Consider the following 12,967-nt stretch of genomic DNA (forward strand, 5'->3'; position numbering starts at 1 on the left):
CGAAGAGGGCAGAGACAGGACACATGCAAACAAGTAATGACAAGTCAATGAGAAGAAAAATCCTCATCAACTGGGGTATGACCACATGAGTGATTACTTAGTCTTGCTCACACAGTAAGAATTTTCTGCCTTAAGTAGCTTATGGTCATTCAACCCAAACTGATTGCGCCCTGATGTGTCAGGCACTTTTCTGGGGAGCGGGGCTGCAGCAGCACAAAGCATGTGTGATCTCTGGGCTCAAGGAGCTGACCCATGTTTTTCATCAATGGTAAGATGCACTTTACTTCAACAATTGAACATTTCTGAAACAGAAATGCCTCTGGTGGGGCGCCTGGCTGGCTCAGTCAGTAGAGTATGAGACTCCTGATCTTGGGATCATTCAAGCCCAGGCCGGGTGTAAAGCTTAAATAAATAAGTAAATAGAAATGCCGCTGGGAATCAGTATTGTGTCAAGAATTTAACTGGCATCATTTTTTTCCCCAGAGGTGTATAAAATACTGGGCCTCTTACAACTGATAGGGAATTACCCCGATTTAGACTTAGTCATGTTGTGAACAGGAAATGTACTGGATAGCTTTCCAAGTCTTGTTCTGCTAAAATTTAAGAAAAAGAAAGCACAGAACTAAATACTTCTCTTATCTTTTCTTTTTTTTTTTAAATAAAGATTTCATTTATGTATTGAGAGAGAGCGAGGGCACAGAGGGAGAAGGAGAAGCAGGCTCTCCACTGGGAAGAGAGCCCCACATGGGGTTTGATCCTAGGACTCCAAGATCATGACCCCAGTTGAAGGCAGACACTTAACCAACTGAACCACCCAGGTCTCCCTAAATACTTCTTTCTAAATGAAAATAAAGACCACTGGTTAATTTGTACATTTCTTGAATCTACGTATGTAGGTTTATTTCTTAAAACAACATGAAAGGCCACCAATACTTTCTTTACTTCTCCCATGCAAAACAGCCACCAGTTATCTGTAAACAATAACAATGCTACGAATGGATTTCCGGGTCACAAACCTTATTGAACCATTCAGGGCTTTTCTTTTTAGCCAATGATAATGTTGTAACAAATCCCGCTAGCATTCCTGCTGCAGCCACAGTACCAAGGAAAACTCCACCTGCCAAGAGTTTTGAGGGTAGGGCGAGGAGAGATATTAAAGAGAAAGCGAGAAAGAGAAAAAAAAAACCCACCTTAAGAAGATGTACCCAAGTAAGTCCAGACACTATTTCAATTACATTTTAAGTCACTTTGAAATGTGAGAACGAAAGCTAGTCAGCTCTGGCCAAAGGTAAACGATAGGGGTGCGAAACCTGCGTGACCTCACGACCTCTGGTTCCTGAGATCATTCTGCGGGGTCGTTTCCAAGTGCTGGGAATTGGTCCAGGGTCCCTTTCTCTCTTCCCAGGGACGGTTTGGGAGTTTCTCCCGGGAAGGAAAACAAGCTAGTGAAAGGTAGGGCAAGGGACGGGAGAAACTGCAGCGGGGATGGGGGAAAATGCAGCACACAGGACACCTCACGGGACCAGCCCCCCAGCCCACGGGAGTCTCCACCCTGCACCCCGCACGACCCCTGACCAGCCGATCCCCACCGGCTAAACTCAGGGGCAACCCAAGGTTAGGTCTCCCAGGGCGGGGTGTGTGTGTGGGAATGGCGGTTCCAGCGCAGGCCCGGGAAGAGCTCGCCCCGACACCAGCACCTCACCGCACCACACCTTTCACCAGGAAAAGCCGATCGTCTGCGGAACCCGGAGCCTCGAGACCTGAGGACGGTAGCCCACGTCCAGCACCTGCTGTCTCCATGTTTATAAGACTCCACCGCTGGGTCCGACGCCAACTGGGTTCGGGGGGAAGCGAGAGCGAAGCAGAGGAGAAAGGTTCCGCTACCACCTCTCCCTGTGCGTTCAGAATACCGGTCCGGGGACCGACCGCTCATCCCAAACCCTCTCTCCTCCCCAGCCTACGGGCGAGAAGGCGTGGTGGCTGCACGTGGTGTCCCCACCCCAACCTCGGGGTGGGGCCGGAGGGGAGCCTTGGTGTCCTCCCGGGCCGCCTCCAGCTTGGGCCTTCAGCCCGAAAGCTGCACTTGAACAGGACAGCGTCTTATCTGCAGCAGTGCTCGGCTCGGACTCTGGGAGGCAGTGAGCGGTCGCAGATGGCGCGGCGAGCCCAGGGCCGGCGGGTTCGAGACCCTGGAGCTCCGTCTCCCGGATCAGACTTCGTTCCTCCCAAGGATTTAACCAGCGCTAATATTTCACGATTCTAAAAAGCAGGTCCACGTCTTCTCTTTGTACTTTCCCGAGAAGTTTCGTAGCAGTGCTCACGTGAGGTGTAAGGGGCAGGTTTTATCGCTGGAAGAGAGCCAGCCCGACAGCTCCGCTGCGATCACCTCCGTCCCCGTGCTTTGATTGATGGACCTACCGAGAGGGGCGGGTGGCTGTCCTGCTGAACTGGCGTGAGACAAGCCAGCGGGGACAGCCGAGGACCACCCTGAGGACTTGCTAACGCAGACGTCCAGGTTGCACCAGAGCCCTTCTTGCGGGGAGACGCTGGTGCTGGCGGCCCCCAGATGGGCTCGGGCTTCGGTCTGGGAGGCTGATCTGCAACGGTTGTGGATTCTATAAATGGTCACCGAGAGGAAGAGGCTGGAAGTCGTAGAAAATCTTTTCAGCCTCTCAAACACCGACGCATGACATCATCTTTTAAAACGAGACAATCTGTCATTTGTTCATTCTGAACCGTCGCACAGAGGCCATGAACTTATTCAGGATGGGGATGGAGATTTTTATTCAATTTTAGATTCCCTGGCTCTCAACTCCTTACCTGGTCACACATAATAAATTCTGGATGAATGAGTAAATGAATGCATTAGTTAATTACAATTAGTAGCTCAAATCTGGGCTCAGGTCCTAAGTCACTTCTCTGTTAGGTGAACTTGGCTGAGTTATTTAGGCTCTTTGCCGCAGTTTCCTCATATATAAAAGAAACACATTACCTGCCTTAGAAGTTGCTGTGAGAATTAAAGGAAGCAATAAAAATAAAGAAGTTAGCGTAGTGCCTGGCACAGATAGATACTCAATACATGTTAGCTCTAGCTATCATACCTTTCAATTCCCGCAGCTGTTTTACAGCATTGCCTATGGAAATTTTTAAATTATAGATGCCCAGGGCCTACTGCTGAAGATGATTGCTCTGAAGGTCCATGCAGGGCAGTTTAAAAGCTCCACCGGGGGCTCTACCGCTCTAAAAAAAATTAAAATAAATAAATTATTTTTAAAAATTAGGAGTGCCTGGGTGGCTCAGTCAGTTAAGTGTCTGACTCTTGATTTCTGCTCAGGTCATGATTTCATAGTCCTGAGATTGGGCCCCGCCCTGTGTAGAGCCTGCTTAGGATTCTCCTTCTCCCTCTGATCCTCCCCCCGCCCCCACAAAATAAAAAATATATTTTTAAAAAGCCCATGGGGTTTCAGATGATCAGTCAGGTTGAGAACTACTGCTCTGTTGGTTCCTTGGAAATACAAGGCCAGAGTCTGAAAGGCCCCTTTAAACTGGTAAATGCTGGGCTCACTTGTTGAAGTTCTTAAGGACTCATCTTTTCTCCTTTCCCTCATACAAAAAGGTGATCACAGCAGCTAACATTTATTGAGTGCTTTCAATATGTCTGGCTTTGTGCTAAGTGCTTCAAACATGTTATCTTATTTAATTTTCTTCATAAACTCAGACCAATTAACTTGCTCAACTCACACAGCTGTTAAAAAGCCAAGCCAGGATATAAAAGCAGCTCTATTTTTAAAAGCAACAAAAACAAAAAGAAATTAGTGGGACTAGCACAGGCCAAAAGCTTCTGCATGGTGGAGACACCGTCAACAAAATGAAAAGACAACCTACTGCATGGGAGTGAATATTTGCAAATCGTATACCTGACACGGAGCTAATACCCAATATATAAGGAACTCATACAACTCAAAGGCAAAAAGAAAAAAATCACACAGGCAGAGGATCTGAATAGACATTTTTTCCGAAGAAGACATATAGCGGGCCAACAGAGCCATGAAAAGATGCTCTACATCATTAACCATCAGGGAAATACAAATCAAAACCACAGTAAGAATCACCTGACACCTGTTAGAATGGCCCTTTTTAGAAAGACAAGCGATAACAAGTGTCACTGAAGATATGGAGAGAAGAGAACCCTTCCACACTGTTGGTGGGAATGTAGACTGATGCGGTCACAATGGAAAACAGGACAGATGCTCCTCAAAAAATTAAAGATAGACCTACCATATGATCTAGCAATTCCACTCTGAATATTTATCTGAAGAAAATAAAAACACTATCTTGGAAAGCTGTACCCACATTCATTGTAGCGTTATATACAATAGCCAAGGTATGGAAACACCTAAATGTCCATCAGTGGATGAATGGATAAAGAAATTGCGGTATACATATTTAATGGAATATTCAGCCATAAAACGAATGAAACCTTGCCATTTGGAACAACATGGATGAGCCTCGAGGGCATTATGTTAAGTAAAATAAGTCACACAAAGAAAGACAAATACCGTGTGACTTCTCCTGTGTGTGCAATCTAAAAGAACAAACAAACAAAATAAAAATGAAAAAAAGAAAAAAAGAACAAGCAAACAAAAAATAAGACCATAGATACAGAGAACAGATCAGTGGTTGCCAGAGGCAAGGAAGGGGTAGAGGGTAGGAGAAATGGGTGAAGGGGGTCAAAAGTAAGTAGAAAACAAACAAACAAACAAATAAATAAATAAATAAAAGCAATTCCAAACTCGAGCTTGGTAACTGGAACTCCCCCAAAGGGCCTCACTCCCAGAGTTTTTGATTCAGTGGGTCTGTGTGGGGCCTGAGAACTTTCATGTCTAACGAGTTCACAAGTGGTGCTGCTGGTTAGAGAGATCCTCTCTCTGCTTTACTCTTACAGTTTATACTTCTAAAAGCCACACTGTCCACTTCAGCACTTGGAATTCTCTTCTCCCAAGACCGCTCAGAGAGGACATGTCCAGGCTCCCTAATTCCCCGTCTTTGCTGGCCCCCCCACCCCTCCCTGCCAAACCGCAGACATTTTTTATTTTAAGAATTATATTACTATTTACCGTAAGGAACAGAAGAGAGAACTCATGTTTAAATTTAGGGACATTACAGCACCCTGTCATCTAGAGCCTGTTTTCATTCTGAGACAATATTGACCATCCCTGCTGGACCCCTTTCTGCTTCTGCTCCAAGGGCTGCAGCTCATGAACATCTACCTTCATTCTAATTCCCCACAACAGAGGACAGCGTTCCTCCTTCCTACCCCTAAGTTCAGTTTCCCAGGATACAGAGGGTAAAGAGGCAATGAAGGCAAACCCAAGGGTAATCTTTGCCATGGTGAGAAATTTGCACTTCGAAGATCCTTGTCAGACACATGCCTTGAGAGGAGAGACCGGGAGCCCCTTGGACGAGGCGACCTTATGGTGTGGGGAGCTCCCAAACCCATTCCTCACTGGCCCTAGGCTCCTGTCCTTTGCTCTGTTCCAAATTCCAGAAGACGGTGATTCCAAGGCCTGGGAAGCTTGCATGAAACCAGGATGGGGAATCCCTGGCCTTGAGATTAGAACCACAGTCCAGGCATCCCCAGTTAGGACACTTAAAGAAAATGCATTTTAAAGACAATGTTAACCAAGATCTCCTATTTCTGTGGTTCGCACAGTTAGGGACTTCGGCTGCCATCAAATGAACTGGCCTGCTCTCAGGACCCTCCAATCCTACCTAGACTAGTTTCTACAAGAAGGAGTGATGCGATCTCCAAACAGGTGATTCTCAGATATTTGGAACACGGTGTCTCTGCAAGATAGGCTCTGCTGGTTCTGAAACAGCAAGGTGGGGCGTATGCTGAGCATGCGCCCCTGTGCTCAGAAATTTACAGAAGTTTGGTGCTCCGTGCGATGGGAGCAGGACTGGTGTTTCAATGGAAGCATGATTCCCTTTTACATTTTAGGAAAATGTAATAGAAACGCCTTGCAAGCAAAGAGGCTGCTGGGAAAGGAAGCTCATCTAAGACCGACTCTGTTGCTATTTTGGTGTTTGTTTTAGTCAGCTGAAAGTCCATACCGTCTATGCCTCTGACCACATTCTTATTTCAAACCTTTGGGCCCCTGTAGATTCTATTTCAGTTTTGATGGCTAGAAAACCTGTTAGCATTACGGTTTCCCAGAACGTGGGTACCCTCGCTCTCTCTAGTTCCAAACACTGACAGGCTGTTTTCCCCATCTATTTTTAAAACATTTCTTTTGGAGCTTCAATTTCTCCCTGTTTAAAATATGAGGGTGAATTCTTTTTTTAAAACCTGATAAACGTCATATATTGGTCATTCTTCTCACTGCTGCTTGATATAAGATAGTTGTCAAAAATAGTGCTCAAAGATCTTTAAAAGCTGTTGCCTAATTAAATGTGTACCTAAGAAAACAGATCTCCTGGGCTTTATGTGGAATTATTAACAAAGGTTACCTTGAGGGAAGGGGGGAGGTGAAACTTTCTAATCATATTTCATCTTTTCTGTCCTAATAAGCAAAATGCTGACCAAAGCAACAGTTTTACATATTTCTATAATGTTTCCCCAAAAACTTTAGCAAGAAACTTATATTACTTTTATGAAAGGGGGAAAACAAGGAAGAAAAACAATAAAAATACTTTAAAAATGTATCACATCATTTAAAGAGATTTTTTTGTCCTGTGTAAGTAGAAATATTATGTAGGTTTCCAGAGTAACTCACCAAACTCTTTAGCAGGTATCCAGTGACAACACTTGGGTAGTGAGGGAGTAAGAGTGAGAAGCGAATGTCCCCTGGAGACACTTTAGGACTGGTGGAGAGCCCTGCCAAGTGTATATCCCCCGGCTTGATGTTATCAGAGTCTCTCGAATTCTTCCCAGTCTCTGCTCCCGACTCCCAGAGTTATAGCTGCCTTGAAGGGCACTACAGTCAATACCATGCAGCAGAAGTGCTAAGAATGGTAATAATTCCTCTGCAGGGAGCTGAAACTTGACTTTCAAAGGTTGCATCTCATTACTCACTTCCGGCATCTCATTACTTATCTCTTAGAATAGTATCTCTAACTGCCCCAGGTTGAATAACAGAAGTCTGTCTTCATCACAGTAAATGGAAGTTGCCATTACAGGTACCCTCCTCTCAATTTGTCTTTATGGGAGAGAGTATCTTTCCTATCTCCTTCTATGCTCGCAGCTGGATTGTTACTGTTAATGAGAGACCAGAAATCTTTTTGAAAGCTGTTCTGTTTCACGAGCCACAGATATTTCCTTATAAAAGAGCGATGCATATAATTTCCTTTAAAGACAGTCCTCGATCTTGTGAGGATCACATATGCTCACATGTGTTCAAGCATTTTGTAAATTTTCAAGTTTTCTGGCAATAAAAGGCGTTCTTAATTTTAGTCCCATGTGTGTCCCAGTCAGAGAAAAACCCTTTAACACTGCCAAAAGTGAAATATATTTCCATCTATGCATTTCATTTTGCCAGTATTTCATACCCAGGCACACACGTTTCATTAATGCTTATTGTATTTTTTTGTGAATTATTCTCTCCTGATGGATTAAAGATAATAAACTACAAAGTGACTAAAAACAGGTTCTATGATGTGTGTGATGAGGAGTGATGAATTACTTTTTGACCAAATACTGTGGTTAGATTGATTTTAATTCTCATTCATTGAGAGGTTTAACTGAATACTTGTCATGGTCTCAGGGGCTGGGTTTACTCTGGTGAAGCAGAGAGGCATAGGCTTTGGCTCGTTGGGAGCTTAGATTTCCAGGATCCTCCATTTTCTAATTTACTGGCAATTTCATCAAAGCATCTTTCCATTTCTGCCTTTGGGGAAAGTGGAACTTCATGTCTTCTACTTTCTGCCTTAACAAGTTCAATATGGACTAAAGCAACATTTTTATTTCCTGCTTGAAACCCCTGCGGGGCTTCAGGTCAACTGTTGTTGCGTAACATGGGTCTAGAACACCTAGAAGATTGTGCTGCGTCTGTGCTGAGCCTGGATGGTCCAGGTCTTGGAACTTAGAGGAAAGGGGCTGTTTCCCAGAACTAGGCTTAGCAACTGAAGCCCCACAAATGATTCAGAAGCAAGTAGGCTTGTCCTGGGGGACAAAGCCCAGGCTTATCGGGTCCCAGCAAGGGAGGGCTGTAGTCCTGGTGGACTGGTCGTGAGATGAAGTAGGCTGTCAAAGCAATTAACATGGTGTTCCAGAATTCAGGGCAAAGGAGGGAGTTAAGAACTTCAGGTGGGAAGGCCAGTGTCATCAAGAGACTTGCCCATGGATAACAGCATCCTGACCTTCCACAGAACCCAAGACCTAGAGGTTGTAACTCCTAAATGCAAAGGCACAGCCCAGGCCAAGTGAAGAGCCCGTGACCAGGATCCCAGCTGTGACAGAGTCAGTGGGCTTTTGGTGCTGAGTCAGTGAGGAGAGTTGAGAGGTCCGCAATAGAGTCCATGAAGTCAGGTCAAGATGAAGGCTGGGTCTCTAGGTGGGTCTAGAAGTGGGGCTAGAGATAGAGGACTGGAGGAGAGGGAGGGAAGCAGACAGAGCCCTTGCCTTTGGTTGTGTGATGTGTTCACATGTACACGGGCCTCCAACCCAGAGGACAGGCGCTGGAAATCAGCCTGTGTTCTGCTTACAAGCCCGATGCTCTGGTGCAGGTCACCCACTGCGTCTGGAAAGGGCTGCCTTTTCTGGTTCACAAAATGGTACCACCTGGGCCAGTATTGGATTGGCAAACATGATGTTCAGAGGCTAGGAGCCAATTTTAAAAATATCGCAACTAATGGTAGTCTACCTTGTATTAAGACAGAAAAAGAAATATGAGAAAGATTTCAAAGTATCCAGGGCTGGAATGTCAGAAAGAACTGTGTGGCCCTAAAATGCATAGAGATTCAACGTGCCTCTGGAATTCGGAGAATAAGTCAGAAAAATGTCGCCTCTGAAGAGTGCTAGCATGCTTCAACTTCTTGAATTTACTTTTAAAGAATACATCTGCGGCCTTTGAACAATTTTTCTTTTGTAATTCTGGCTCACCGACTGTTCTCTCTGTGTTACAAAAGCAGTGTCTACAGTTATTTCTCACTGGACAGTATACTTTCATTTTAGTAACACATTTTACTGAGATCTGACCCCTTTGATTTATTCTTGCTTATAAAAATAATAACCTCTTAAAACGTGATTATGTAGTGTGATAAAACATTTCACAATATAGTAAATTACATGCCACTTAAAAGATGATGTCTTTTTTAGATCAAATGTACCAGGACCCAATACCCTTTTTAAAACATTCAAAGCATTTGATTGATTCATTGTGGAATGCACTATAAATAAATACAACCTCCAAATTCCAGACAATGAAAATGTGCTAGGGGATACATCAAAGCTACGACCAAGGTAGAAAGGTAGAAAGAGCCTGGATGGGTTGTCTGGAAGCCAGCCCTGCCAGTAACGGGGCATCATTGTCTCCATATCTCTTAATATGGGCTTCATTTGCCTTCTCCATAAAAGGGAGGACTGCATAGATCAGCACTCTTCAGCACAGTTCAGCGCTAAGAAAGTAGCTTTGATGGCATGCCAGTTCCAGAAGGCTGTTAGGTGTTACTTGGGGAAAAAAACGTTTTGTCATCAAATAAGTTTGGCAAACAAAATATAACAGGTTTCTTTGCTTTGGGGCTTCTCAGAGTCCTCCAGAGGACCTAGTAAGCAGCGATTCTCTAACTAATTTGGCCAAAGAAATCTCTGTTGAGGATATCTTTTGTGCCTTAAGACTATAGTTTGAGAAAGACTGACCTAGTTGGTCACTAGGATTGTTTCTACTCCCCCCAAATTCTGATTCTAGCTCAGTTTGGAGAAACGAGGTTATTCTGTTTAGAGCGTGGAAAGCAACTCCCTGCCTTCCTCTTGCAGCTCAAGGGCGGATCTAAAATTTAATGTCTCCGCTCTGCAGCTCATCTGAACCCTCTGGGTGGTCGGAAGAGTGAAGACCAGATTTCATGGAGGGGTCGAAGCTTCCATTCGACACAAGCCAGAAATAATGTCTCACTTTCCCATGTCAAATTTAAAGCTGTTCTTCACATTCTAAAAGAGAAGAAAGAGAGAGCTGTGTGTGTGTGGTTGGCGGGGGGCGGTTTGGGAAAGGCAAAATGGTCATGAAGAATCTACTTCATTCCAGTCAATTAGGAAGAAAAATGCAGTCCCCAAAGCATATTTCTGAATTGGTATAGTGGAGAAACCAAAAATACACTGACTTACAGTAGAATTAGATTTACTATTTCAAGCCCTGCTATATATTTATCCTTATTTGGTTGCTCTTCTCAGAGTTGCAGGACTTTATGGAAATGGGAGTGACCTTTTGAAGTCACGGAGTCATCTTGCGTCCAGGAAGCATTTCACTCAAATGCTCCTCATGACAGATCCCACAGGGGGTCTCCTCTTGATTTCTGATCCTAGAGCAACCGGTTGGCTGAGGCACATCCTATCTCCCACGTGATTTCTCTTAAAGGAGCTCAGCATGCCGGGGGCCTGGGAGCTGCTGGTCCTGGAGGACTTCAGTCTGCCCATCATATCCTCAAGCTTCTCAGAACACTAGCTCTAGGTGGTTCCATTTGCGGAAGTTTCTGTGTTCCACGTCACATGGTCCAGTGGTGCTGGCCAAAGCCAAGGGGACCAGGATCACCATCAGACCCAAAGACCATCTTCTGGGGGCCAGCTACTCTGCCCAGGAGGAGCCCCTTGCTGCCGGCTTCACCCAATCTGTAGCACGTGTTTCAGCTTCTCTCTCTCTCCATCTCAAATCTGCTTCTCCCTTCTTGTCCTGAAGCTGTCCTCTGTGGTGTCCTACTCAGCCTCCCTTGCTCTGGCTGCCATACTGTCCCTAGATGGGTCTTTCACGGTGCGGGCCCTATGTCTAATGCCTCTTTGCCCAAAATGGAAAAAACTCACCCTCTCTCACAGAAAATTGTCCCCCATGAGTAAACCACTGAACACTTGCCCATCCGGCACCACATGCTTCCTGCTCACACACCGTCTGGAAGCCAAGGCCCTCATGGTTGCCAGGAGCTGAGCAGCTGGCTATACCTCCCATTTTTCTTTTCTTTTCTTTTTAAGATTTATTTATTTATTTTAAAGAGGGAAAGAGAGAACATGAGTGTGGTGAGGGAGAGAAGCAGACTCCCCCCGCCCCCAAGCCTGGAGCGGGACACAGGACTCGATCTCACCACCCAGAGATCACAACCTGAGCTGTAACTAAAAGGTGGACACTTAACCAACTGCAGCATCCAGGCCCCCCTATTATTCCCATTTTTACCTGTGGTGAATTCTGATGTTCCCTCCCCCAGCCCCAGCCTGTCATGTAGGTCACTCCAGGGGCCATACCCTAGTCTAGGTCAGGGCTTCTCCCCATCTGCCCTGCTCCCCTGCAGCACTGTGCCTGTAAGCAACCAGGTCAGCTAGAACTCTGGGCACCATTGTACTGGTATTTCAGAAGACTTTTGACAAAATCCCTTATTTCGTAACTTTATTTATAAGGTTGGTTGTTTTTGAAGTTGGGCTGAGCGCCTTGTGCCCAAAGAGTCTTAATTTACATACCACTTGGAAGGAAACCCCCGAGGCCATGCTGCAGGCTTTTCAACATTTGTAAGCAACTTGAACCTAGACCCTGGAAGGAATGACTATAACATTTTACAGATGGCACAAAACAGGAAGCTTTAATTATTGAATGAGTGAGATGAAAGAGAAATGTCTTAAGATGGCTTAGGCAGGCTCCACAAAAGTTGGACTTGAACAGACTTTAACAAAGACAAATCAAATTTGCAGAAAATAACCAAGTGCAGGGTGGGGGAAATTTGGCCTGGAGTGCTTCCTGTGAAAAAGACATGGACCGTTTAGTTGGCCTGTGTGAGGACTGGCTGCTCAGCATCCTCAGAGAGCAGGGAAGAGGTAGGGGACAGTGACTAGGAGACAGGAAGAACTTCTCAAACTCAACACCCAAAAACCAAATCATCAAGTCAAAAAATGGGCAGAAGACATGAACAGATACTTCTCTAAAGAAGACATATAGGGTCGCCTGGGTGGCTCAGTGGGTTAAAGCCTATGCCTTCGGCTCAGGTCGTGGTCCCGGGGTCCTGGGATCGAGCCCCATATTGGGCTCTCTGCTTGGCAGGGAACCTGCCTCTCCCCCCGCACCCTGCCTGCCTCTCTGCCTACTTGGATCTCTGTCTGTCAAATAAATAAATAAATAAACAAACAAACAAACAAACAAATAAATAAATAAATAAGAAGAAGACATATAAATGGCCAACAGACACATGAAAAAACACTCAACATCATTAGGCATCACGGAAATTCAAATCAAAATCACAGTGAGATACCACCTTACACCAGCTTAGAATGGCAAAAATTGACAAGGCAGGAAACAACATGTGTTGGAGAGGATGTGGAGAAACTGCATTCACACTGTTGGTGGGAATGCAAGTCGGTGCAGCCACTTTGGAAAACACTGTGGAGATTCCTTAAGAAATTAAAAATAGATCTTCCCTATGACCCTGCAATTGCACTACTGGGTATTTACCCCAAAGATACAGATGTAGTGAAAGAAGGGGCAACTGCACCCTAATGTTCATAGCGGCAATGTCCATAATAGCCAACCTGTGGAAAAAGCCAAGATGCCCTTCAACAGACGAATGGATAAAGAACATGTGATCCATATATACAATGGAATATTACTCAACCTTCAGAAAGGATGAATATCCACCATTTGCATCGACAACTGGAGGGGACTATGCTAAGGAAATAAGTCAAGCAGATAAAGACAATTATCATATGGTTTCACTTATGTGTGGAACATAAAGAATACCAGGGAGGACATTAGGAGAAGGAAGGGAAAAATGAAGGGGGGGAATC

At 45.0% G+C, this 12,967-nt stretch overlaps 1 protein-coding gene across 1 annotated transcript in view; it reads right to left on the bottom strand.

The window, feature by feature from the left end:
* The window catches only part of TMEM242 (transmembrane protein 242), a 28,267-nt gene extending 26,452 nt beyond the window's left edge, over positions 1-1,815 (bottom strand). The window contains exons 1-2 of the mRNA XM_032836434.1: positions 1,713-1,815; positions 1,017-1,117 (exon numbers count right to left, since the gene is read on the bottom strand). Of these exons, the coding sequence (XP_032692325.1) occupies positions 1,017-1,117; positions 1,713-1,800 (189 nt within the window). The 5' untranslated portion in view covers positions 1,801-1,815. The remainder of the gene's footprint in view (positions 1-1,016; positions 1,118-1,712) is intronic.
* Positions 1,816-12,967: the final 11,152 nt, after the last annotated feature.

Source organism: Lontra canadensis, unplaced genomic scaffold, assembly GCF_010015895.1.
Source record: "Lontra canadensis isolate GAN:19392208 unplaced genomic scaffold, GSC_riverotter_1.0 scaffold92, whole genome shotgun sequence".
Classification (NCBI taxonomy): domain Eukaryota; kingdom Metazoa; phylum Chordata; class Mammalia; order Carnivora; family Mustelidae; genus Lontra; species Lontra canadensis.